Below are 25,818 nucleotides of genomic sequence, written 5' to 3'. Positions count from 1 at the left end.
CAGGTGGGTGAGGCTGACACGAAGGGGCGGGAGAGATGGGGTCTGAAGCCATCCATTCTTAGATCTGCAAGTCAGGAGTTTTCCGGAAACCGGAGCCGGGAGGGAGAGTCCGGTTTCCCCGCGTAGGCAGGCGGGGGGGGGGGGGGGGGCACCGGGGCGCTGCGCTCCCGGGTCCTTGGGCGGCACGGGCTATGCGGGCGGGAAGGCCCTGGAGCGCGGCCCGCAGCGGGCGCCCTTCCCGGCAGCGCAGCCCGGCGCCCAGGCCGGGGTGGGGTGGGCGGCGCCCGGCGCTAGACGGGGCTCCGGGAAGGCAGGCAGCGTGCGGGGCGGGAGGCACTGTGGGCAAGGCAGGGTCGGCCTGGGGAGAATCGCGGCCAGAGGGACCCAGGGCGAGGGACAAGTGCCTCCCCAGTTCTTCCTCTGAGCGTCCCGCCTCGCTCTCCGCCAAAATCCCCCAAGAGCTAGAAATTTCCCCGCCTCCAAGGGTTGGCACCAAGCCAACCAGAAGGCGGCCTTCGTGTGACGTCACGGGTTACCAGGCAGACCGCCCAGCAGCTCTTGAGAACCCGGAGAAGCCAGGTAGGGGCTGGTGCCACCCGCCGCTACCGCTACCCCGAGGACTCAATCCAGAGAGAGGACGACAGAAAGATCTAAAGAGAGGAGGGTAGAGACCCAGGCAGAAGGGAAAGCGAGGAGGATTGGCCTCAAAGAGAAACAAAAATTAAACCGACCCCACCCCCGTTCTCTGGGTTATTTCTGCGTTCAGTGCTCAGCCAGGTGTGGCCATAATTGCCTTTCTGATCTCCGTTTTCATCTCCTCGCTGTCAGTGCAGCGACAGGACAGGTCGCAGTCCCTGATAAAGGGTCTCAGGACACCTACACCTTTTGTACCTTTATTTCTTTTTTTTATTTTTACTCCACATTTAAGTGACGATGTCAGCTTTTGCATGAAGTACCTTCTTTGTGGGAGGAGGACTGGGGAGGACGCCGTGCAGCGCCCCCTCCTGAGGGCAGGTCCCAGCGCGGACCCTGCCACCTGCCGCCCTGTGTCCCCACGTGGAACTCTTGCCATTCTGGGTCCCCATGCCCTTGCTCCCTCCTGGCCATCCGTGGGGTGGGTGTCAGGAGACCGGTCACAGGCTCAGCAGGGCTGCCAGCCTTTTCAGGTCCTTCTCCTGCTCCCCCCTGTTCAGAAATACAAACTGAGACCTGCTCGCCCGCCCTTCCCCCAACCCACCTGGACTTCTGAGTCCGTGGGTCCTGGGGACCCCATGTGAGCTCCCCCAGGTTCCTGCGCTCCAGCTGGGTTTGCACAGGTCTCAAAATGCAAATGATCGGGGCCAAACAGGCAGCTAGGCCCAGCCCCCAGGCAGCCTGGAGAACAAATGGTCCATTATGAGGGGCCCCTGTCTAGCTCCAGCCCCTCCACACCAAAACCCTGGCTCATATGCAAAATCTCCCTATGTCAAAAGGCTGGTTGGCAGCTCAGGGTTTTCCCTCCAGAGTGCTTCCGTGGATTTAAGAAAACATCACCAGGGACCAGCACTCAGGAGGCTGAGGCAGGAGGATCTCTGTGAGTTCAAGGCCAGCCTGGGCTACATAGTGAATTCAAGGACAGCTTGGACTACACAGTGAGACCTTGTCTCAAAACAAACAAAAAAATGCCATGGTAGGGGGAGCTGCCAGATGACACAGAAGTCACAGAGGTGGCAAATTTGGTATACGCATCCAGAGGGCACTCCAGGAAGGCAGGGTCCCCACAAGAACTTGGGCTGCTTGGGGGCCCCGATGTGATTGGAGGGTCCCAAATAGGACGAGGGAATCCCAGACTAAGTTTCACCGAACCCCGACACACACCTACCAAGTCACTTCAGACACGCCCCAAGGATTCCAGAGGGACCCTAGATGGGACTACAGAACTCTAGACACAAAAAGCTGAAAATAGAGTGGTTCCAGAGTATACGGGGATCTCAAAGATGACAAAAGGATCTAGGGGAGCATGGAGCGAGCACGGAGGCCACAAGGGTCTCCCAGAGGGCCCCAGGCATAACTAGGAGATTGCCGATCCAACGAGAACTCAGACTAGAGGAGATCCAGGTTCCCCGCCCCCACCCCCGTACATGCACAGGGCTAGGGTTGCTGGCAGCGCCCCTCCTGGGGCAGTGATCTGTGGGTGCCCCCACCCTGATGAGATCAAGGCTTCGCAGACACACAAGGGCCCTTAGAGGGCCCTTCCTGTCCTGGACAGGGGACCTCGGATACCACAAGGGGATCCCAGAGGCTCTTGGGGTTCTGGAGGCACTGTCCCCTACACACACAGAGTAGAGTGGTCTACGGGTCCTGTGAGTCTAAGCACCACGCTCCTGGGGGTCCTGCGCGGGACAGCGACCCGGGCGACGCGGGGCCGGGCCCGGCTCAGGCGCGGCGCACACCCGGCAGCAGCGCGCTGTCGAACTGGTAGGTGAGCTTGCGCTTGACCTTGCGGATCTCGCCGGTCTTGGCGTAGTTGCGCAGTGCGCGCGCCAGCTTCTGGTAGGTCATGCGCTTGCGGTTGCCCTTCTGCTGGCCCCAGCGGCGCGCCAGGAGCTCCTTGTGCTTCGAGGAGAACTGGAAGACGCCGGCGCCCGGCTCCACCCACCACACGCACTCGCGCATGTCGCCGCGAGTCAGCAGCCCCAGCAGGAACTGGTACAGGCGCAGCTTCTTGCGGGCCCCTGCGGCGGCGCGGGACACGCGTTAGGGGGCGCCCCGACCCTCGCCCCACCCCACTATCCCGGCCCAGACACGTGGGCGGGCCGGCGGGGATGGTGGTGACAGGTGCGCCTGACTCTGTCCCCAACCCTGGCAAGGCTCGTCCCCGGTCCCTGCTTAGGTGTCCAGAACTGGCGACAGCCCTGTTTTCTGCTCGGTGGCGGCAGCACGCGGCACCAACAGCCCCTGCCAAGGCTAACTGCAGCGACCCCCGGGGCCAGTCGCTCGGGAGCGGGCTGAGATCCACTTGGCTTTTCTGCAGCTCGGCCTCCCAGCCCCTCAGCCCTAGGCGGAACGGGGTCTCTGGGGAACCCAGGGCGCCCGACTCCTGGGCTCTCTCGAGCAGCAAGGGACTCACAAAACCGGGGGTTCCTGACAGGGCACTGTTGACAAGAACCCCACCTCTCCCTTTTCCCAGGTGTGACCTGCGGTGGCAATGTCCCCAAGACTGAGCTGTGTGAGTGCACGTGCACATGTGTATGCGTGTGTAAGCACGCGCGTGACTGCAGGAGACCCCTGCCGGCGTCTGCTGGGTGCTTTACAAGTATGAGCTCAGTCACCGTTATATCTCCCCGAGGCAGGGATGGTGACAGCAATGCTGCCCACGTGATGGACGGGAAACTGAGGCCCGATAGGGGAAATCACTATCACGGTTATCCCCCGTGTGCAGCCTGGAAACCAGGACACAGGCGGGGCGCTTCTCCCAGGCCTCCCAGGGCTCAGGACGGAACAGAGGCCTCTGCCCTGCCCCCCTCCCCCTACCTACCTGCCTCGGAGCCCCTCCCCTCGGGGCTGCTGCCGAGGGTCTCGTCAGACTCGCTGTCAGAGACCTCCAGGGCGGGGCTGTCCAGCAGCAGCAGCTCCTCCTCCTCCGACAGCCCCGGGCTGGGGTACGGGGCGTAGGCCAGGGGGCCTAGGGTCTGCGGGAGGCCAGGGTCACCGCACATCCGGGTCCCTCCCCCTCCTCTCCTTCCTTGCCTGCCGCCCTCCCGCTGCTGGCCTTTACCCCTGTGCTGGCCTCTGTCCCGTCTGCCCGTCAGGCTAGGGGGCACCCATGCTCTGGCCCTGTATCCTGTCCCACCGAGCCGGCCAGTCTGACCCACCGCGGGCTCGGGTCTGGGCGCACGGTGTGGCAAGGGAAGGGAGGTTCTACCCGGGGAAGTGGCCGGGGCCATGAGTTTGGTCACAGGGTCCACTGGGGTGGACTTAGCTGTCTCCCTGGCCCTCACCTGGCCGGCAAAGTCCTCCGTAGGGTACGCGGGGAGGCCGGGCCCCGGTGTCTCCAGGCTGGGGGCCGGCTCGAGGGTCCCCGCGGGGCTGTAGGCGGAGGGGCCGTAGCAGAGCTGGGCGGCCTGGGGGGGGCCAAAGGTGGCCGCTGCCGGGTCGAAGGCTTCGTAGGGGGCTGCGGGGACAGGCGGGGCCTCGGTCCAGCCCCACAGGGAGTCTGGGGAGGGATGCCGGGTCAGAAGCCACTCCTACCGCGGCACGGCGAGGCGCACAGAGGGGCCATTGTGGCTGTGCAAATGTCTGACCCCAGGATTTGCATGGGAGCGGGTGGGTGGGAGAGGAAAGAGGCGCCTGGGCCGCCTGGGTCCTGCTGTGCGGGTGAGACCCCCTCGTGGGGCCTCAGCTTCCCGATCTGGGAAATGGGCCCCAGGCCAGGTGGGGTCACTCACCAGGAGCCCCCTCTGAGTCGGGGTAGCCGGGGTGCTTGCAGCTGTCCAGGTCATAGAAGACGCCATCTGGGTACTGCCGGGGGTGGGAAAAGGTCATTCCGGGCTTCAGGAGACCCCTCCTCCCTGGCTCAGGAGACTCGGACACAGGCGGGAGAGGAGAGCAGATGCTGGCAAGAGCACAGAGACAGAGAGACGGGGGCACCGAGACGGGGGGGGGTGCAGAGACAGACGGCCCGGAGGGACACCGGTAGCTGGCTCCTGCTCTGGTAGGCTCAGGGACCCAAGCAGCTGGCCACTGCGTGGGCAGGTCTCGGTGGCAGGGTGACGTGTGGAAGAGGCCCAAGTCATCTTTCACACCAGTGGGTCCCAAGGCTTCTTTTTTTTTTTTTTTATAGCCTAGGCTTGTCTTGAATTCATGGCAATTGTCCTGCCTCAGCCTCCTGAGTGCTGGGAATACAGGTATGCACCACCAGGCCTGGCTCTGGATGCTTCTTGCGTTCACCTCCCTCTTGGTCTGGTTCATCCCAAGAATCATGTACTGCTTTAGCCATGGAAGTTAGTGGACACTAAAGCCAAAGTAGGTCCATACCATCCCTACAGCCCAACAACCTCTTCCTGTTTACCCAAGAAATCTGGAAGCATTATGTCCCCAGGAGCCTTGGTCAAAAATCATCAGTGTTCTCATTAATAGCCCTAATCTGGAGGCAGCCTGGGTGTTCAACAGTGGAAGCCTAGAGAAGCAAAGTGTTGTAATCAGTGGGTAGAGTACTATGCAGCAAGGAAAAGGAACAGACCCTTGACACGACTATTGAATGAAGGAAGCCAATTCCCAAAGGGACCCGCTGCATTAGTCACTTCATTTAAAGTTCAAAAACAAGCAAAAGCTAGGCATGCTGGTGCACACCTATGATCATAGCATTCTGAGAGGCTGAGGCAGGAGGATCACCAGTTGGAGCCCAGCCTGGGCAATAATGAGACTCTGTCTCAAAAGGGAGGGGGGGTGGAGATATAGCTCAGTGTGAAGGCCCTAGGTTCAATCCTTAGTGCCACAAACAAACAGCAAAATAAACTGATGGTGCAAAATATCCAAGAAGGGGATTGTCTGGGGAGGAAGTGAAGGAATGTTCTAGAGTGATGGGAATGTTCTGGATCTGACTGGTGGTCACCCAGCCGGGTACAGTGTGAAAACTCACAGACCTGCACACAAGAAGGGTCACTGCTGCTGGCTTGGGAGTTGTACCTCAAGTAAAAAAAACAACAAGTCAGGTGTGGTGGTGCACATCTGTCATTCCAGGTGTTCAGGAGGCTGAGGCAGGAGGATAGAAAGTTTGAGTCCTGCCTAGCCAATTTAGCAAGACCCTGTCTCAAACAAAAACAAAAACAAAGTAGTTCAGTATGAGCTCAGTCCTTGGTGTTGCAAAAAAAGAAAAAAGAAAAAAGAAAAAGAGATGGAGGGGGCAAGAAGAATCAACAAAAGCAGAGGCCAGGCGGGGATGGCGGAGAGGGCCAGAAGGGGGTTTCTCTCAGCCAACCAGGAAGGTTGATCTGTAGCACTGGGCTGTGGGCTCGGGGGGTTGTGTGTAGTTTCCTGTGTGTCTGGAACATCACAGGATAAAAATTTAAAACAACCCACTCCTCCCCGCCTCCCAAAAAACAAGGGCAGGAAAGGAGGGATTAACGTGGGATGATGGGACAGAGACCTGGGGGCACAGGGAGAGCCGGTGAGGGAGCCTGAGAGGCTGAGGGGCTCAGAGCCCGGGAGGGAGCTGCACGAAGAGCTGTGCCGAGCAGGGGCCCGGAGCCGACAGGAAGGGGAGGAAGGGAAAACTGAGTCAGGGAGCAAGGGCCTCTCTGTGGGAGCTTGCAGCGGGCATGTGGGGCCCCACCCCTCGCCAGCCCCAGGGACCTCGACTCACCAGAAAGCTGAAGTGTGGCCCGTCGAGCCTGGAGGGGGAGAGACGCAGGGGCATGTCAGGGCCGACCTCAGCCACCTGGGCTGGCGGGTGGGAGGCGGCAGCTGTGACCACCGCAGCTCTGCAGGCTGCTGGGTGTCTCCGTGACACCAGCCCCACCACTGGGACAGGAAGTGGGGGGCAAAGGGCAGGCAAATGTCCCCCCTCCCGGGATTTGCATAGATAGGCGCTGGGGGAGCAGGGAAAGTGAGGGGAGAAAGTCCCCCGGGAGGCGGTGTGGGCGAGGCGGAGGGGCGGACAGCAGCTGGCATCGGCATCGGTGCAATGGGTCCAGCTCAGACCAGGAGCACTGGGGAGATGATGCCTGGGGAGAGGCGGGGAGCGGAGGAAGGTGTGGACCCGACATATTTCTGGAGGTATTTCTGGAGCCCCAGGGGTGGAGACAGAGGGAATGGGGGGCTGGACTGGAGAGGAAGTCAAAGGACCGAAAGAGAGACCGAGAGAAAGGACGGAGACCCAACCAGGATGCAGTGAAGGTGTCCGGGGTCAGGCGGCCCGGGGGGACGCAGCAGGGAGCCAAGCAGGGCTCGCCTGGGCAGGGGACCCTGGCGACCTGGACACCGGGCTGGGAGGATGGAGATGGTGGAGGGCCTCGGAGCCTCGCACCTGCTCCTGGGCGGGGCAGAGCCCCAGGCTGAGGGGTGGGGGCAGGGCGGCGAGTTGGGGTCCTGATGCAGCTGGGGACACTTACTGTGCAGCCTCCAGGGCGAGCATGGTGCTGTGGGGCGCTGGCCTTGCTGTGGGGCTTTGGCCGCCACCCCTATATATACCTTGGCCCAGCCCCGGGGAGGGGCGGGGGCCCTGGGCCCTCCTCAAAAATCCCCTCGGGGAGGGGGCTGGATTGCACAACCTGGGTCACGTGGCAGGGAGGGCCGGCAGGGCTGCGAGGATTTGGGGATCCCCACAGTTGGGGGTGGGGATGCAGGGCCGACCCCGAGGGGTGGACACAGCTCTGGAGCTGCACTGGGGGGGATCCTGGACAAGAAGGGGCCAGCGCGGCCCTGTGGGGAGAGCAGGAAAGCAGGGCAGAGGTGGGATCCATCACCCAGCAGCGACCAGGGCAGCGAGGGCCACAGGAGCAGACCGGGCTGGAGGGAAACCCAGGCTGCCACTGACCCCCAGGACCCCAGGTGGAAACATCTGTGGGTGTGACATGGGGGGGTCCCTGGGCCCTGGGGAGTGGAAGCCTCCTGCCTGCCAGGGGCCGCCCCAGGCCTAGCGGAAGCAGGCAGCATCTGGCCCCGGGCGGCCACCAGGCCCCCAGGGAGGTGACACCTGGGCCGGGCAGTCTCGCAGATCCCCAGCCGGTGCCCTCATGGATGGGCAGAGGGGAAACTGAGGCAGACTAGGCAGGTGCGTCCTCCGCCGAGACCGAGGGTGAGGAGGTGGGGCAGGGGCCTTGGGGTAGAGGCCACGCTGGGGCTCATGAAACTGGACCTTGTAGCCAGGTGTGGTGGTGCACGCCTGTCACCCCAGCACTCGGGAGGCTGAGGCGGGAGGATGGAGAGTTTGAGCCCAGCCTGGGCAACTTAGTGAGACCCTGTCTCAAAAATTAAAAAACACAAAAAGGGCTGGGGATGTACCTCAGTGTGGAGGGCCCTGAATTCGATCCCCAGCAAATGAAAAATAAACACCTGCGGACCTTTTCCCCCAGAGACCACAGTGCACGGGGTGGCAAAAGGCTGGAATTTTATTAACCCTCCGTGGGTGCTTGCAGTCACCAGGCCTCGGGGCCAGGGGGCCCGAAGCGGCGCAGCAGCTTCTCCTGGTCCTCCAGGTCCTTCCGCACCTTCTTGCGCATGTAGAAGATGGGGCAGTCCCGGCTGCAGAGTGGGCGTGGTCAGGCTCAGGCTGGGCGGGGGGGGGGGGGGCGCCGCGAGCACCACGCGGGGCAGGGGCCGTTCCCAGGACTTTGGCCCGCCTGCTGCCCACCCTCCTCCTGCGGGGGCTGTTTGCTCAGCGGGCACGGTGGGGGGGGCAGATAACAGTGGTGCCCGGCCAGGCTCGGGGCCGTATATCACCTGTCACCTGGCGTGGGAACCCGCCCCGCCCAGCTGTTCCCTGGGGAAAGCCCGGCCCGCCCCGGGGAGGGGGTGGATGGGAGCTGGGCCAGTTCTGGGCAGACCCGGGTGACCCTGCCCCACTTAGCAGGCGGGGCGCGGGGAAGGGCAGCGGGCAGGGACCCCGAAGTTTGGTCCCCAACCCACAGGCCTGGGGTGGGGAGGTCGGGGCAGGCGCCTACCTGGTGCAGATGACGTCCTCATGCAGGCTGCCCTGACAGCGCTGGCACTGCGTCCACAGGCGTGCGAAGCGCTCCTCCAGGGCGTTCAGGTGGGACACCTGGGGGTGCCAGGGGTGAGCGGGCTGGCAGGGCGGCCCAGCCCCAGCCCAGCCCGTCCCACTCACCTCCTTCTGGTACAGCTCTGACTCCCGAGGCTGGCAGAACTTGCACACGGCTCCTGGGGGCAGTCAGCACCGGGCACTGGGGCTGAGCCAGGCCGGGCCACTCCACCCCTACCCCTTCCCCGCCCGCTGCCCATCCCGGCTGTGAAAGTCCCCGGAGGCCGGAGAACAAGGGAGCGAGTGTGGTGGGGAAAACTCCCCTGGGGAACTCCGGGAGGGCGAGGACCCTCGGTGGGGTGCAGGCAGAGGGCGCCCACTGGGCAGCGTCTGGGGTCTCACCCTCGTGGCTGAGCACCGTGCGGCAGCCGATGCAGCAGCTGCGGCGTGTGGCGAAGGCCAGGAGGCCGCCCACCTTGCCCGTGAGCACGGTCTTGCAGCGCGTGTGGTCGCCGCCTGCAGGAGGAGCGAGATGGGGTGGCGCCCCTGCAGCCCCCAGCCGCGACCCGCCCCGCCCCGCCCCGCCCCGCCCGGGACCCAGGCTTACGTAGTAGCACGGCCTCTGCGCGGCCCTCGCCCAGGATGGGCTCGAAGATGCGCAGCAGGGGCTTGGCGAGCTGCTGCTCCAGGTAGTATTGCGTGTCGATGGGCAGGCTGTGCTCCAGCACGAATAGGGGGTCCTGCGGGAGATGCAGGCGCAGCCGTCACACGCAGCAGCCGAGGGGTGTCCCTGGCCCACAGGGCTCCCAGCAGGGCAGTCCTGGGTGCAACCACCATCCCAGGCTGCCGAGTGGCTAGGAGGCGTCGGGGAGGGGAGGGGTCAGAGGTCATGGGCAGCCGGCTGGGTGCCGTGCCCTAGGCTGGGGCCTCAGGGCACAGGGAAGGGTCAGAGTTCCCGGGAGGAGGCCAGGCTGGAAAGCAGGGTGCTGGGGTCACGTCTGTCCGGTCTGGGCAGGGTGGGGGCACTGAGGGAACGGGCGGCAGGGACAGAAACAGCCAGCGATGGAGACGCTGTGTGCCGGTGAGCAGTGTGCTGGGGCGCCGGCCCCGCCCACCCCGGAAAGCAGAAGTGAGAGGGGCGGTGCCGGGCGCTGGGCGGGCACCGGCCCAGGTGGGCCTCACCTCTGACTTCATGTAGGCGGCCACGCCCTTGGCAGCGCCGATGATCACGTAGGGGACACGGTCACCCAGGCTGGGCGCGCTGCCGGGGTCCCGCTTCCTCATCCTGCGGGAGAGGGAGGCAGGTGGCACGGCGAGGGCCAGGGGGCGTGGGCAATGGGCTGTGCCGCTCCGCTGGGCCCCACCTCTCGGCCAGCTCCACATGCGCCTGCTTGCCCGCGTAGTCGGCCGCTGCGCGGGTCAGCTCCTTGGTGATCACCAGCTGGGAGATGTCAATGCGGTTGCACAGCAGGTCCGAGATGACGTCCTTGGCGTGGGCCACGGCGCCCTCGGGGTCTCTGGGGAGGGCGGCAGTGTCACCAGCAGGTACCGAGGGCCAGGTGGAAACCTAAACCAGACGTGGGCCGGGCACCAGGTCGGTTGCGTGGGCTAAGACACTGGGGCAGGGAAGGGTCTGGCCACGGCTGTCCAACCTCACGCACCACGGCCTCCCCACAGGGAGGAGCGTGACATCTGGGCCAAAGGGACGGGAGCGAGGGCCTGGGCCCGGACGCGGGGCCTGAGGGAGGGGAGTGGACGGGCCCCACACCGGTCAACGAGCAGGCGGCGCAGGGAGGCCGAGACAAGGTTGGCCACCAGTGGGCAGTTGTCCCTCCGCACGGCCTCCAGGCCCTTGCAGTCCATGCGGTCGTGGCCGTCGGGCCGGGAGCAGAAGAGAAGGCCAGCGTAGCGCTTCTTGCTGATGAGCAGGTAGGGGAAGTAGACCTGGCAGGGATGGGTAGCTATGAGCCTGAGACCTGGGTTCAGTCCTCAACCCTGAGACTTCTCCCAGAAACAGGGCAGGCCAGAATGCTGCCTGAGAATAAGAGAAGAGACCACAGCCCCCCAAACCCGGGAGCCAGTGCACCGGGCTGTCTGAGCCAAGGGCGAGACGGTGGTGTGTGTGGGGAGTCTGAGCCCTGGGGTTGGGACGCTGGCAGGGGAGAGCAGCCCCCGTGGACGCCCTGGGAAGGTGTGCAAGACCTGGACGCTGCTCTCCTGGGCAGCAAAGGCCAGGGCTTGGGAAGTTGCCAGAACCCGCCCCAAACTCAGGAATCCGCGTGACGCCGGCACACTGACCCTTGACCCTGGAGGGCTGTCCAGGGGGCTGATTTGGGCACCCGGAACACGGAGGCCTCGAACAGCATTGGGGGTCCCCAGCCAGCGCCCCCTCCAGTGAGGTGCCCCGGCGGATCCCATGTACCTTCTCGAACTCCAGCCGGATGGGCGGTGGGAAGTGGCCTGACACCCAGTCTGCGGCCTCGCGCCCCAGGTCCATCGCCTCGGCCACGGAGGAGACGCCGAAGCGGCACATGACGGAGTCCGTGTCACCGTACACCACCTGGGCGGGTGTGAGGGTGCGGTGCTGACACCCCAGGGCGCGCCAGGGAGGGCAGGGGCACGGCCCGGGTGTCCCGAGCTCCCCCTACCCTCTACCCGCTCGGCCTTTCCGGGGCGGGGCAGCCCTGACCTTGGCGTCAGTGCTGTAGCCGTTCTTCACCGTGTACTTGGACTCCACCAGCTGCTTGGTTTTCTCGATCATCTGACGTCCGAACCCCGTGACGCTCTGTGGGGTACAAAGCCCGGTGCAGAAGCTACTCACTGTGGTCACTGGGGCTCCCACTGCTGCCACTTCCCATGGAGGGGGGGTCCTCGGTGAGCCTCGGTGTCCCTGCCCGTTCCCGCATCTGCACCCGGGGTCTGTGGGACACACAGGTCCCTGCCCAGAGCACCGGGCCGGAGCTGAGCTCATGCAAGCTGGGGCTCGCACGTCTCCACCATGTGATGTCCTGGGCAGCGAGCACTGAGCTCGGATCACAGACACCCCCGCCTCCACGGTGTCCCCAAGGGCAGGGGCAGGAACACACCCCCAGGGGAACTATTCCTGTCCACCTGCCTTATTTTACAAATAAGGAAACTGAGGCTGGGCACCAAGGTGCCACGGAGACTCAGGTGTGATTCTTTCGTGTGGAACCAGCCAGATGATTTTTACCTAACGGAGAGGTGTGGTCTATGTACCTTTGGCCTAACTAGTGATATACCTACATCTATATAGATGGCCTTGAACTCACTATGTAGCCTAGGCTGGTCTCAGGCTCGTGGTGATCCTCCTGCCTCAACTTCAGCCTCCTGGTTGCTGCCCTCTTTGTACCTAAAGCTGCAACTGTATGGCCTGCCTTTCACAGAGCCCATCTGCCCCATACTCCTTTTTTCTGTCCCGGGGATCCAACTGAGGACCTCACGCTTGGCAGGCAGGTGCTGTGCCACTGAGCTACATCTCTGGCCCTGCCTCCCTTTTCTTGAATGACACAGTAGTTCATTATTCCAGTGCGATAACTGATAGCTAAGGTTGCTCAGGAGCGGGCCACGGCCACAGGCCTGACCCCTATATGGCAGGACTCGGAGGCCGGGTGCCCTGGCTGCACCTCCCACTCATGGTCCCACAGACTGAGGGAAGGCCTGGGGCCTCGGCTGGACCCTACTCTTGGTCTTTCTTAGGCCCTGTCCTACACGCTGCTTTCTTTGGCCAATTTTACTCTGTGGCCTCTGTGGGGTTAAAATCCTAACCCAAGCCCACACAAGCTTGTGGGAGTGGTCTGGGGGCCCGACGTGGGTGTGAGGCTCTGCCCAGGGATGCTCCCCAGCCTTCTTCCACCAGGACCCTGCAAGCCTGAGGCCTGCACGGATAGGGAGGGGCTCCCCAAGGCTGGAGTGAACTACGCACCCAGAGGCTGGCACACACCAGTCCGGACAGGACAGCCAGGGAGACCCTGCTGAGGCCCTGGGGCCCGGCCAGAGGGCAGGGGAGGGCAGTGGGCGGGTCTGCCATGCTCACACTGTGCTGGCGCTCACTGAGTGCCACTGGGCGTCCCCACACCAGGGCAGGTGGTGACCCAGGGCCAGCGCTGATGTGTGGAGGACCCATGACCTGGCCCGGGCACAGCAGGCCCCCCCCTTGCCCCAGTCCCTGTCCCCCACTACAAGGCTGCCCTCCTCCTCCCCTGCAGGGACCCTGCGGCATGGGGCGGATGAGCAGAGCTGCCTCCTCCCTCCAGTCACCTGGCCCCATTCTGGCACCCTTCCGGCACCCTAGCCAACATTCCTGCCTCCATGGTTCGCCTCCCCACTAGGGCGCAAGAGAGCAGCTGAGGACAGGACGCTTGTCTGTCACCCTGTGCACCCAGCATGTGGAGCCTGACCCACAGCACATGCTCGGGGAGCATTTGTTGACTGAAAAACCGAGCCAGCAGCTCCAGCAGCCTGGCACGCTCTCCCTGAGGCCAGAGAGCTGGGCAGTGGGACCCCGACCTCCCGATTATGCCAGGGGGCCTCCCACCTCCACGCCCTGCCCGGGCCCCAGCTTACCTGCGAGATCTCCAGGCATGGCAGCTTCCCCACCTGGGCGCCTGTGAAGCCATACACGGAGTTGGCGCTCACCTTCAGGGCCAGCTGCCGCCCGTCCAGCACCTGCCGCCGCAGGGGGTCAGTCTCCTGCGCCAGCTCAGCCTTGGCCCTGGGAGGGAGCAGGAACAAAGGCTGCTCGGGCAGCTGCCCTGTCTCAGGGAGACCAGAAGCCAGGGAGGACCCAAGCAGAGGCGAGCACTGGTCAGCGCTGGACAGTTGGGCACGTGGCACACTGCGCACAGGTGCCAGCCCTCAGGAGCAGGGCGCTTGTTCTAATGCATATGGAGCTGCAGTGAGTGCACTGGGCAGCCTTGGGGGGACACTGTGAGGAACAGGGACCTTGAGACCCCTGCCAAGTCTGAGTTCAGAGCTCGGGTGGGGACTCCACCTCTTCCGGGCGCTGAGCAGGTTCTCCAGGATCTGGGGCAGCAGCCCCTTCCGCACCGACATCTTCACGAACTCATCCCCCGTGGGTGTTTTGATGAACTGGTCTGAGTCCAGGCTGCGGGGAGGCAATGTTGGGCAGCGGGTGCCGGGTGCTGCCGGCCGCCCGCCCCCTCGGCCCCACCTCTCCAGTGGCCCCCACCCAGCCCCGGGCGCCGTACCCCAGCTTCTGGGCGGCCCCGGGCCGCAGCAGCGTGGTGTAGCACAGGTTGTGGGCCATCATGATGGATGGGTACAGTGAGGAGAAGTCCAGGGTGGCGATGGGGACGTCGTAGTATCTGTGGGAGCCGTGTGACACTCAGGGCCAGCGGGGCAGGACGTGAGCTGCCCCTGCCGGCCCCCACCCCAGGCCTCACCCCTTGAGGGGCTCGATGACAGTGGCTCCTGTGTAGTCCTCGCTGCCCTCCGTCTTCACCACGGGCATCAGCAGCCCCTCACGCATGGCCTGTGGCGGGGGTGAGGAGGGTGAGTGGCCGTGTGGAGCCCGTGGGCCTGGGAAACCACGTGTTGCTGACCGGACCAGGCACCAACCTGCCGCAGCAGCTGGGACACGACCTTGACCTGCTGGCCACGGCTGAGCAGGTAGCTGAGGGGCACGCCGGTGACGCGCGCCATCTCCACGTTGTTCACCAGCACCATGAGCCGCTCCAGCAGCCGCAGCGGCAGGTAGGCGTCCTTGAGGCAGTACACGGCCAGGCGGCGGCGCGTCTGGTCATTCCCGTTCTGGGGACAGCACCGGGGCCAGGGTCAAGGGGGCCGGGGCAGGGGGCGAGGGTCTGGGTGGGGGAAGGAGGGGAGTGACGGGGCCTGGGGGTGCATGAGGGTCAGGGCAGGACAGCAAAGGTCCTGGTGACAGAGACCACGGCAGGGGCACAGCTGAGCACAAGAGAGGTCAGGAGAGGCGGGTGCAGGATGGGGCCTGGGGCGGAAAAGGGTGAGCTCGAGGTCAAGGTGAGAGAGTGGAGGTCCAGAAGGGGGAAGCAGGAAGTGAGGCTGAGGTCAGAGGACAGTGCAAGAAGAGGGCAGAGGGCAGGGTGGCAGAAGCCTGGCGCACCTGCAGGTCTGCGATGATGCTGTGCTGCACGTCCTCCTTCTGCTCGCCCAGGAAGTGGAAGCTCACGGCGTTGAGCGTGTAGGAGCGTAGCTTGTGCTCCCGCAGCAGCACCTGCGGGAAGTTGGGTCGGGTCGGGTGTGGGTCCCGGCAGCCCCTCCAGAGCCTGGGGTCCAGGCCCTCAGCGCCCGTACCTGCAGCATGTCCATCTGCACACGGCCCACCATGCTGACCACCTTGCTGTCCCGCCGGCCCATCTGCCTCGACTGGAACGAAGAGTCCCGCAGGCTGGAGGGGAGCCCAACCACGCGGCCCAGCAGGGGGAAGGCCTTCACCTGGGGGACACCACGCCCAGGCCACATCAGGCACCGAGAGAAAGCACCACGGTCCTGCACACCACCCAGGGCCGGAAGCAGGGGCCAGGCAGCGTGGGAGGACAAGGCTGCAGCTGGGGCTCAGGCAGGGGAGCCGGGGCACGGATGTCCCCAGGGCGCAGAGGGCTCCTTTTAGGCTGGTGGCACATGGACTAGAGGAGAGACAGGCAGGGCTGAGGGGGCACTGCATTCTGGGCGTGTGGTGGCCCGGGTACTCATCCCAGTGTGAGGGCTGGGCTTCTTGCTGGTGCTGTTGGGGGCCGAAAGTTTGTTTTGTTCTGTTCGTTGCAGTTGGAGTACTGGGGACGGAACCCAGGGACTTCACGCTGAGCTGCATCCCCAGCCATTTTTATTTCGAGACAGGGTCTCACTAAACGGCTCAGGCTGTGCCTGCCTCAGCCTTCCGGAGTGCTGGGATCGCAGGTGTGCACCACCATGCCCAGCTTATGCTGTTCTTTTCGATGACCACTCTGGCCAAGCACAGAGAAAACCAGGAGAGTAATACAATACACCCACTATGGGTCGAATTGCGTTCCTTCCCCAAAAGAGGCTGAGGACCCGACTTCCAGTGCCTCAGAGTGCGAGCTCACCTGGGGGCAAGGCTCTGTGGGGCAGCTGAGACGTGGCCCTCAGGGGCCTTAACCGCAGGCACTTAGAGACAGGGCAAACTGGGACTTGGAGACAAGCAGGGAAGTGGGGGGTGGCGGCCACCCACAGCCCAGGAAAGGCCAAGCCAGACCCTTCCTCCCAGCCAAAGAAGGAAGCAGCCCTGGCCTTGACCTCCAGCCCAGGGCCACAGCCCATTCCTTCGAGCCTCGGCCTGGGTTCTGCCGCAGCAGTGGGGACTCCACAGCACGGCTGCCTCTCCTCACGATCTTCCTCTCACGCCTCCCCTTCCTGTCCCGACTCCTCGCTGCCAGGCAGAGCAAGGCCTGGACTCCCACGGCTCCACACTTCCACTCCACACCTCCACCCGGTGGCCTCTCCCCAGCTCCCAACACCCTCCTGCCTCTGACCAAAGCCCAGTAACCTTTTGGACCTAAGAGGAGGGCAAATGGGGCGTGGTGGCGCACGCCTGTAACCCTAGCACTCGGGAGCCTGAGGCAGGAGGATCACTGTGAGTCTGAGACCAGCCTGGGCTACACAGCAAGACACTGTCTCAAAAACAAACAACAAAAAGGCCAGGGGTTTAGCTCAGTGGTTCCATTGCCTGCCTCGCATGCACAAGGTCCCAAGCTCGATCCCCAGTACCAAAACAAAAAAACAACAAAAAAAGGCAGGGCTGAGGCAGGCCCAGGATGTTGGGCTGCAGGCACACAGAGTGAGTGGACAGAGCCACACAGGGGGCTCCGCTGGCTGTGCCTCACCTTGAGGGTCTGGGCGCGAGAGATGAGGTAGGGGAGGTCAAAGTTCTGAATGTTGTAGCCGGTGATCACATCAGGGTCCATGGTGCGCACGAAGACAGACCAGGCCTGGCGGGTGACACAAGCATCAGCCGGATGTCCCAGCTGCACAAGTGCCCAGAGGAGGAGCGCTCGGCCTCAGCAAGCCCGCCTGCAAAGCCAGGGCGGTGGCCGTGGTCTCAGGAGGGCGGGGGCCGGGCTGAGGAAAGCAGCCTGGGGCAGAGCGAGAGCCACCTGGAGCAGGTCCTCTTCCCGCTCGAAGCTCTGCACCTGGGCACCCAGGATGGGGGCACAGGGCCGAAGGGTGAGTGCGAGGCGCAAGAAGGGCTCCGGCTCGCCCCAGCGCAGGCCCAGGGAGCAGATCTGGATCACGGGGTCCCGCTCGGGCTCAGGGAAGATGCCTGCAGAGAGGGGACAGGGATCTGAGTCCTGCCTCTCCCTCAGGTGGAGGCCCCAGCCTATGGCTACCCCACTGCCCACAGCCCACGCCTGCGGGGTCCTGTGGTGTCCTCCGCCTTTCCCCTCCACTCTGGCCGCAGCAGGACAGACCTGCCTCAGGACCTCTACACTGGCGGGCTCCTCTCCTGCCAACGCCCCTCCCCTCACCCGACGTGCCTGGAACAACCCCGATGTTCCGAGCTGGGGGCGCCCCGCACCTGGGAGACAAACCTTTGCGGCCTGCGCACTCGATGTCAAAGCTGAGCACGCGCAGGGGTGCGATGCGCTGCCACGGCCCCTCAGGGGGGTGGCTGACCACATGGGACCACAGCACGTCGGCCTCCAGCGCGCACAGGGTGACCTGCGGGAAGAGGTGTCAGAAGCAGCAGGGTCCCGGCTCCCTGCCCGAGCCTACAGGGAGCCCCGTACCTGCTCCTCCTGCCTCAGGACGTATCTTCCCGCTGGGAGTTCCAGCCAGTTGCAGCCCACGATGTCGGTGTCCACCATGAACCTGGGGGCGGGGGGGAGTCAGGGCAGAAGCTGGGGCGGGGTGAGGAGGGGCGAGGGGTGAGGGCGGACGTACGTACCGGATCTCGAAGTCCACGTTGGCCTCGTAGGGCGCGAGGCTGGGGGTGCCCAGGCCCGCCACGCGGACGCCCTGCTCCAGGAGGCGGCGCGCGGGTGCCACGAGGCGGGGCAGCGCCAAGGTGATGCGCAGGAAGGGCGAGGGGCCGTGTCCATGGTACCCAAACATGCCTGTGGACAGAGGAGGTCGGGGCCGGCTCAGGGGCCCCGGCCCCGGTCCCGACCTCATTCCCGGCCCCAGCTCTGGCTCCAGGGCGACACTCACTCTCCCGGGAGCACAGCTCCACCGCCAGCACGGCCGGCCCACTGAGCTCCTTGCCGCCGCGCTGGTCTCGGCTGATGGCCGTGTTCAGCTCCCGCTGCAGCTCCGCCAGATGCTCAGCCCCGAACCCTGGCGTGGGAGGGTCAGTCAGACGGCAGTGGGGCCTGCGCGGGCCTGGGCGGCTCCGGGCCCGGCCACTCACCGGGCGGCGCGGGGACGTAGAAGTAGGGCGCAAAGCCGTGGATGTGGCAGCAGACGGACACCCCCTCGTCAGTGACCCCGAAGGCACGCAGCACCGGCACGTGGCTGCTGGACGGCGGAGTCCACCCTGGCAGGGGCCGTGCTGAACCTGGGCGTCACAGGGCCAGGCAAGATGTCCCCTCTGGGCGGTCCCTGCACCACCTCATTATTCACTCGCTTCCCTGGTGCCATTCTCCGCCTTCAGCAGGACGGGCCCCTCCACTTTTCTTCCTTTGTGCTACTGGGGACTGGATCCAGGGCTTCCCACTGAGCTGCAGCCCTAGCCCTTTTTAAGACCCTCCTGCCTCAGCCTCCCAGAGTGCTGGGGTTTACAGCTGTGAGCCATCACTCCTGGCTCCCTCCTTATTATTACTGCATAAGACATTTTTGCCAGAAGTAAAACGACTACTGATCAGCGCACATACGTCTAACGTCATGAACATTAACAGATTGATTGTGGCAACTGCCACAGCACCGGGGCTCAGGACAGCCTCCTGCCCCCGTGTGTACCAGCGCTCCCAGTCCTGTCACCACAGCTCTTTGTCAAGGCGTCCATACAGATGGACTTGCTGGCCCCTCCGTGGTGCTGTGTGGAGTATGCAGCACGGGGAGATGGAGATGAGCCGCCCCCACTCCTGCTCGGGCACCCCCGCCCTGTGCCTCTCTCTCACAGCCCTGGTCACTGCCTCACCCGACTCACCCACATAGTGGTCGATCTCCAGCTGCTGGAAGATGAGGGGCTCCGTCTGAGGGTCCAGCGGGGGTGGGGGAGGCCGAAACCAGCGGGGGTCAGTGGCTGTGGAGAGCTGCCCTGGAGGGGAAGGAGCAGGCCCCTTGGAGAGGAGCCACCCAGGCTGCCGGGCTGGGGCAGGGGGGCATCCCTCAGGCCCCAGGAAGCGGAAGGCTGGGCTCAGGGTCAGGAGCAGCAGGATGCACACAGGCAGGGTGCGCAGGCAGCCCGGCTCTGCTGCTGACTCGGAGGGAGGTGAGACCGGGGTTGGGAGGCTGCAGGGTCCCGCTCTGGGCTCACCGTCGGTGGCCCGCTCCACGGCCAGCTGCAGCGCCTCCTCCTCCTGCTCCCGCAACCTGTGCTCAGCTTCTATCTCCTCCAGCAGCGCCAGGTCCTCCTCGAAGTGGGACGGCGGAGGCTCCTCGTCCCAGAGGCCCCCTCGAGCCCGCTTTGGGGGCACCCCGGCCCCTGGGCCCTGCTGCCGCTTGCCATCCATCCTGTGGGCAGGTTGGGGCTTCAGGGGGGCTCTGACCAGACCCTCTTTCCCAGTCTTCACGGTCCCACGCTAGCGCAGCAGGGCTCTCCACCTGCGGGCTGGTGGGCACCTGGCACGCTCTGCAGGTTGGCACAGGGGGGCCCCACTCTACACAGCCCCAGCTTAACCCATGCCCCACATCCTGTGCCTGGTCGGCTGCCCCCTCCCCATCACCCCTTTATTTCCCATTAACTTCTGTCCCCGATGCCCTCGCTGCCCACCCCATCTGCTCAGCCTCCCTCCAGTGGGCGGCTGGGAAGCACTCAGGCCAGTTCCTGTGCCCCGTGCCTGTCACATGCCGGGGACCAGGATCCTTCCCCACCCTAGGTTCAGGCAAACACCTCTGGATCCCACAGCTGCGTCTCAGAGGCTTCCCACAGGATGAGACCCAAGGCTTGTCGGTGGGGCACGGCCTCACTCACAGGACCATGCACCGGTCCCCGGGTCCCCACCCCGCGTCCTCACTGTGTCCCACCTCCCACGCAGGCAGGAAGTGCAGGTGGATCACGGGATACTTCAGGATGGAGTTCTTAGGGACAAAGACGTGGCCTGAAATTGGCACAGGACATTTAATGTGGACTCGGAAGCAAGGATCAGCTACAGTACGTGCCCCGATTTCTCCAGCTGTCCCTCCGATGGCCTTTGCAGGGGCCTCCGCCAACCCAGGAGCCACTGTGCCTGACAAGTCAAAGCACGAGCCATGCAGGGGCTGTATTTCTGGTTGCTTCCTTAACTGCAGCCAGTAACAGAAGCAGGAGCGCTTTCAGTGAGGTGTGCTGATGTGACTGTGTCTACCCCGTGGCAGACCGGACAGGACTGTATTCAGGTTAGGCTTGCTCAAGTCGGCGACTTCCTGTGGTACAGGAAGAGCATGTTCTAAGGTGACACACGCTCAAGGACGCTGAGTAAGTGGCCGTGACATATGCAGTGATGTGCGTGGGCACAGAGAGAAGGCAGGCATGCACACAAAGCATAAAACCAACAGGGTGAACCGATGAAGCAGGGGACCCAGAGAAAGGGTATGCAGGTGATCGTCGCACTATTCCTATTCTTTCAACCTCTGTAAAATCAAAATGAAGCTGTGAGAGAATACACACCCTGCACGGGCCAGGCTGGGACGGTGACCACCTGACACGCTCTCACCCTGCTTGACCTCTGGACAGTGGCGGGAGAGCTCGGCCTGGTCCTTCTGGGTCCCCGTTACGGTGGCTTAGCCTAGACCAGTGATGGCGAACCTTTCCGAGCTTTCAGTGGTAACAAACAGCCCACTGCGGCACGTGTGCCCCAGGTTCGCCACCACTGGCCTAGACTAACAAACACGCTGAGGCAGGAGGAGCGCACGTCTGAGCCCAACCTGGGTTATTCAGCGAGTCCCTGTCTCAAAATGAAAATTAAAAAGGGCTGGGAATGCAGCTCAGTGAGAAAGCCCTGGGTTCAATCCCACGCACTTCAAAATAATAAATACTAAAAAATAGCTGTGTGAAAGAAGCCAGATATAAAACGCCCAGACCGAGGGAATGGGAAGCAACTGCTTAATGGACATGGGCTTTCTCTGGGGTGGTGGAATGTTCTGGACCTACCCAGGCGATAGTTGTACCACACAGTGAACATACTGACCAGAGTTGTTCACTTTAAAATGGTTCATTTTGCTGGGCGTGGTGAGACACACCTGTCAGCCCAGCACTCAGGAGGCTGAGGCAAGAGGACCGAGTGTTCGAGGGCAGCCTGAGCTACAGACGGAGATCCTGTCTCCAGAAACAAAAGGGCTGGAGATGTAGCCAAGTGAGTGGGAGAGCACCCCTGGGTTCCATCCCCAGTATCACACACAACACACACACACACACACACACACACACACACAGTTCACTTCACCTCCGCACAAAAGGCAAACCCATGGTGTTTGATGCCATCTACACAATGCTCTAGAACAACCTGGTTTGTGGAGCTCCCAGGGTGGAGGGCTTGACAGGGAAGGGGCTTGAGGGGATTTTCTGGGGTGACAGAAGGGAAACACCCTGTGAACCAAACTGAACACTTGAGACCTTATGCATCTCACTACATGGAAATCACACCCAAATCAAACACATAAAGTTTGAAGGCTGCAATTCAGTATCTAGAGATTTATGCTACAGATATATTATCATAGGAAAATGCTGCATTTACAAGGTAATTTCCGGCAGCATTGTTTGAAATCCCAAAAGACTGGAAACCACCTAAATGCCCTCCCCTAGATGACTGTTTAAATAAATTACATTAATCCCATTCAATGGAATACTATGCAGCCATATAAAGGAATGAGGAAGCTTTGTGGGCTGACAGTGCAGGGTCTTAAAGTGGCAGTGTTCAGGAGAAAAGGCGAGGTACACAATGTCATGGAAGAGTTTTATGTTTTGTCTTTTAAAAGACAAGGATGTTTAAGAAAATGTCTGTCATCACTCTAGTCACTGGAGTATCATCCAACAAAACCACAGGGAAGGTTGGCAACTACTGGTCTGGGATCTTTAAATCTGTCAATGTCACGGAAGGAAAGAAAAAGCTGTCAAGACAAAGAAATGCAAAGTGTGATCCTAGGTGGAACTGGCTATGAAGGGTGTCCCTGACAAATGGGCAGACCCGAAAATGGGCTGTCTGTCCAGTAGCAGTGAGTCTTGGCTCTCGCCAAGTTCCTGACTGTGAGTTACACTGCACCAATGCAGGCTGGTGCCCGTTCTTAGGAGACCCCTGCTCAAGTTTTCCGAGGCCAACTATCCTGATGACCACAACTGTCAAATACATAGTTCAGGAAAAAAGGAAAAAGAACGGGGTGTGGGTTCAGGAGTGTTGAGACGAAGCAAATGAGGTGTCAAGGCTGATACCAGTCACTCGGGGCAAAGGGACGCAGCTGTTCACTACTCAGCTCACAAGGTACCTGCATTATAAACCATTCAAAACAGCAACTGGAGAAGGAAATGCATAAAAAGGGACCGTTTCTTATAAGGTGGGGAGCAGAACAGATACACTGCTTTTGCCTGTGTGTGGTGCTGGGGATCAAACCAGGGACCCCCATTGCCAGGGGTGCTACACTGGGGAAGGGGAGCCAGGGCCAGCGCAGCGGGGTCTTGGGGACTGTGTGGGACAGCAGCCCCCGGCAACAGCTCCACTGAGGTGGATTCCCGCTCCTGAGGCTGGGGAGGGGCTCGGGGCGGGGCCCCTGGCTGGCGAGTGAGAAAGTCCACTGCTCAACAGTTTGGGCACATTTTACACTTTACAACCACCCCCACAATCCATTTTAGGGTACTTTCGTCCCCCCCCACCCCGAAAAGGCCACATCCTTCGGCAGTCACTACCCATTGTTGGGCCCTTCCAGTCCTCGGGCCCGGGCAGCCCTTACTCTCCGGCTAAGCCTCAGGGCACCTCTCCCCGGCCGCATCTCAGAACCCTCCGGTGGCCGCTGTTCCTTGCGCCTGCGCAGTTCCCCACCGTGCGGAAGGACAGGCCCTGCATGCATGCCCCAGGCCTGCCTCCTGCTCGGCCTCTTGGGGCCCTTCAGTAGCACCTGCCCAGCGGCCCCAGTACTGAATAACAGGCGCCTGGGCTCGTGTGCTAGTTTTCAGTGACCTCACGATGCCCTGGCCCATCTCACCAATCTGACAGTGTTGCCCAGCCCGTGCCCGCACAGGTATGGAGCCCAGGGCTCCCACATGCAGGCCAGCCCTGCACACCGACTGCCGACTGCCCACTGCCCGCTTCTCCCGCCTCCCCCAGGGGAAGAGCCACGGCCGCCACATCCCCACCGAGTACGTCCCTTCAAGCATCTCACACCCAAAGCTGAGCTCCCCAACCGCTCCTCACATCCCATAATTTCGCAACCCCAACACCCTTGGAGTCACCCCAATTTCTCTCTCGCCCTCACACATCCCACCCATTCCGTGGCTCAGCCCTGCGGCTACCCAGGTCCTCCTGAGGCTGCTCGTGGTCTCCCCCTGCTGGGCAGTGAGCTCAGCGCAGGGCGGCCCCCTGAGGTCCCAGGGAGCCTCTGCCAGGCCAGGTGCAGAGAGGGCTGGAGAGATCAGTGTCTTCCCTGTCCTCACCTATGGCAGCCAGAGGGATTCTGTACAAACAGGTCAGACCAGGCCAGGGATTTAGCTCAGTGGTTCCGGCACCTGCCTCGAAAGCGCAAGATCCTAAGTTCGATCCCTGGTACCAAAAAAAAAAGAACAAGCTCCCAGAATTCCAACCCACTCAGGCCCAAGGAGCACCGCTCACTTATCTTCCTCACCATTTGTCTCCACTACTAGGACAGGAGCTCTGTGACAGCAGGGATTTGTCTCTGGCTTCCTGAGACAGCTCCTGTACCTAGGAGAACCCGCTGGGACAGAGGGGCTCAACAGGCACAATTAAATGATCACAGTGAAACTACCCACGTGCATCCTACAGACACCTGTGCACTCTCCCACTCTGGCCTTGGGCTTCCTTCTCTGGGCCTCTCTGACTGCGCTGCCTGTGGACTGGCTGCCTGTCTGCCTCCCTCACCAGACGGGGCCTCCAGAGGGAAGGGAGGGCCTGACTCTTCTCTGGCCCCCAGCTGATCTCTGGAAGCATGAGCTGGATAAATCCCCTCTCTCAGGGGCTCAACCCTGAACTTCCTGAGTCTCAGCTCAAGCTCAGCTCCTCCAGGCTGGCCACCCCTGGGCTCCCACAGTGCCTCCCACAACATGACATCTGTCATCACACATGTGAATCCCAAGCTGGACCATCTCAGCCTGGGAGCTCTTGAAAACAGGATCAGGGTCTCACCCAAGCAGGGGCCCCAGCATCACCCAGCACGGTGCCTAGACCACAGGTGAGTTCAGATTCCCAGCGAGCATCACCAACTTTGCTGAGATGTCCCTCAGTGCCCAGGTTCTGCTCTGGCTTCCAAAGACCAGCACTGACTAACACCTCAGAGCACCCCTGAGGTGAGATCTCTTGTCCCTTCCACACCAGACTGAATTATCACAGCTCCCCAAGGTCAGCAAAGGCCAGGAGTGGAGAAGGATGATCTCTAAGGGGTGTAAGAGACCTGGGTGGAGGAAGTGTAGGAAAGAGGGACCAGACTTAAGGCAAGAGCAGGCCTCTGGGGGGCTCAGGCCTCTGCCTTCAGAGTGGCACCCCAAGCCTGCTTGCCCCTCAGCCTTTCCCATCTGGCCCACTGATCACCCCAAGCCAGGAGCCGCCTTTACTCCTATTCCTGCTACAACCCAATCTCCACTCAGCTGCCAGCATGTTCTTCAAAAGGCAAGGCAGGCATACCTGTAATCTTAGCACTTGGGAGGCTGAGGCAGGAGGGGATCACCATGAGTTCAAGGGCAGCCTGGGTTGCACAGTGAGAGGCTGCCCGGAAAAAAAAAAAAAAAAAAAAAGCCAAAGTAGATCATGTTGCTCCCATGTGCAAACCCTCCCATGGCTTCCCAGTGAACCCTGAATAAAAGCCAAACCCGACGTAGGGTTTATAAGGGCCTACAAGATTTGGCCCCCCCCATGCTCCCCAACTTCATCTGTATTTTAGCCTCTTCAGCTCCAGCTACAAACATATGAAGCTCCTGACTACCCCAGGGCCTTTGCACTGTGGGCCCCTCCGCCCAGACCTCTCATCTCAGATGCTGCTTCCTCAGCAAGAGGCTTCTCACCGTGATCACGTGAGCCTGTTTTAGTTCTCTTCATATAAGGTACCACAGTCAGGAAGCACTACCTTGCTACTGCAATTCCTTATTTGTCTACCGTCTGTCCTCCCCGGAGGGACCTCAGACTTGTTCCTGCTGTGGCCCCTGCTCTGAAAACAGCACCTGGGTCGGAGTACTCCATAAACGCCCAGTGAAAGCAGGACTACGCATGATCGCAGGCGCGCCGCTCGGCCCAAGACCCTGGCGCAGCGACCCGACTCCAGACCAGGCCCAGGAACCCTGGGCCTGCCAGCCGCGAGATCCCCTCCGGTACTTTCCGGTCGGCGCGCAGACCACTGGTCCCTGAGGCCCCGAGCCAAGGTGGTCCCTCCTGCAGCCACGTCCCGCATGACCCCTCACAACACTCTCCCAGGCCTGTGTTCCTGACTCTGCAGCCCTCTTCCCTGCTCGGCCGAGTTCCCTGTGTCTCCCTTCTTCCTTACCAGCTTCAAACAGCGTTTCCCGCCACAGGGTACGCAGCCGCGAACCTTGACTCCAACGTGCGCATGCCCAGAGCTGCCGAGCACAGACTCGAGCCACGCCCTAATTCCACCACCAGAGAAGCAAGCCCCGCCCCCAGGAATGCGTCCCAAGCCACGCCCCCTGGCGCGCCTCCTTCGCCTTCGCAGCCTCTCGCGGCCCTACCCCTCCCTCCTCCGGTTGTCCTGCGCAGCGCCTGCTGCCTCCACCCACCGGCACGGTGTCAGGGCAACTACCCGGCCTAACGCCCGCCCTTCCTGCAGAGGTTGGCCGTTACGGGGCTCCCAGCCTC

The 25,818-nt window shown here is 62.5% G+C and overlaps 2 protein-coding genes across 7 annotated transcripts; both read right to left on the bottom strand.

Moving 5' to 3' along the window:
• Positions 1–1,956: 1,956 nt before the first annotated feature.
• Positions 1,957–7,173, bottom strand: Spib (Spi-B transcription factor). Of its 2 annotated transcripts, XM_004866823.3 has the most exons (6): positions 7,092–7,173; positions 6,344–6,371; positions 4,428–4,500; positions 3,981–4,195; positions 3,518–3,671; positions 1,957–2,714 (listed from the first exon to the last, which is right to left on the bottom strand). In XM_004866823.3, the coding sequence occupies exons 1-6, from the start codon at positions 7,112–7,114 to the stop codon at positions 2,416–2,418; spliced, it is 792 nt and encodes a 263-aa protein (XP_004866880.1). In that variant the 5' UTR covers positions 7,115–7,173; the 3' UTR covers positions 1,957–2,415. The 2 variants fall into 2 exon arrangements, with proteins under 2 accessions (XP_004866880.1, XP_087056907.1); XM_087200781.1 differs by lacking the exon at positions 7,092–7,173 and having other exon boundaries at positions 6,344–6,397.
• An 899-nt stretch (positions 7,174–8,072) lies between these two features.
• Pold1 (DNA polymerase delta 1, catalytic subunit) lies at positions 8,073–25,604 on the bottom strand. Of its 5 annotated transcripts, XM_087200426.1 has the most exons (29): positions 25,490–25,604; positions 24,637–24,717; positions 19,841–19,914; positions 19,131–19,327; positions 18,801–18,911; positions 18,063–18,209; positions 17,864–17,989; positions 17,601–17,769; positions 17,443–17,524; positions 17,245–17,374; positions 16,810–16,976; positions 16,540–16,644; positions 14,993–15,133; positions 14,802–14,912; positions 14,279–14,470; positions 14,104–14,192; positions 13,909–14,025; positions 13,692–13,805; positions 13,265–13,412; positions 11,370–11,465; positions 11,103–11,240; positions 10,449–10,624; positions 10,045–10,197; positions 9,863–9,965; positions 9,288–9,420; positions 9,083–9,196; positions 8,807–8,859; positions 8,643–8,740; positions 8,073–8,223 (listed from the first exon to the last, which is right to left on the bottom strand). In XM_087200426.1, exons 4-29 carry the CDS (start codon positions 19,324–19,326, stop codon positions 8,118–8,120), a joined length of 3,315 nt encoding a protein of 1,104 aa, XP_087056552.1. In that variant the 5' UTR covers position 19,327; positions 19,841–19,914; positions 24,637–24,717; positions 25,490–25,604; the 3' UTR covers positions 8,073–8,117.
• Between the last annotated feature and the right edge of the window lie 214 nt (positions 25,605–25,818).

This window comes from Heterocephalus glaber, unplaced genomic scaffold (genome assembly GCF_053883595.1).
Source record: "Heterocephalus glaber isolate CG9 unplaced genomic scaffold, H.glaber_assembly_v1.0 deba00001744, whole genome shotgun sequence".
In the NCBI taxonomy this organism is placed as follows: Eukaryota; Metazoa; Chordata; class Mammalia; order Rodentia; family Bathyergidae; genus Heterocephalus; species Heterocephalus glaber.
Note: the sequence above shows the minus strand (reverse complement) of the source record. Positions and strands in the feature narration are given on the sequence as shown.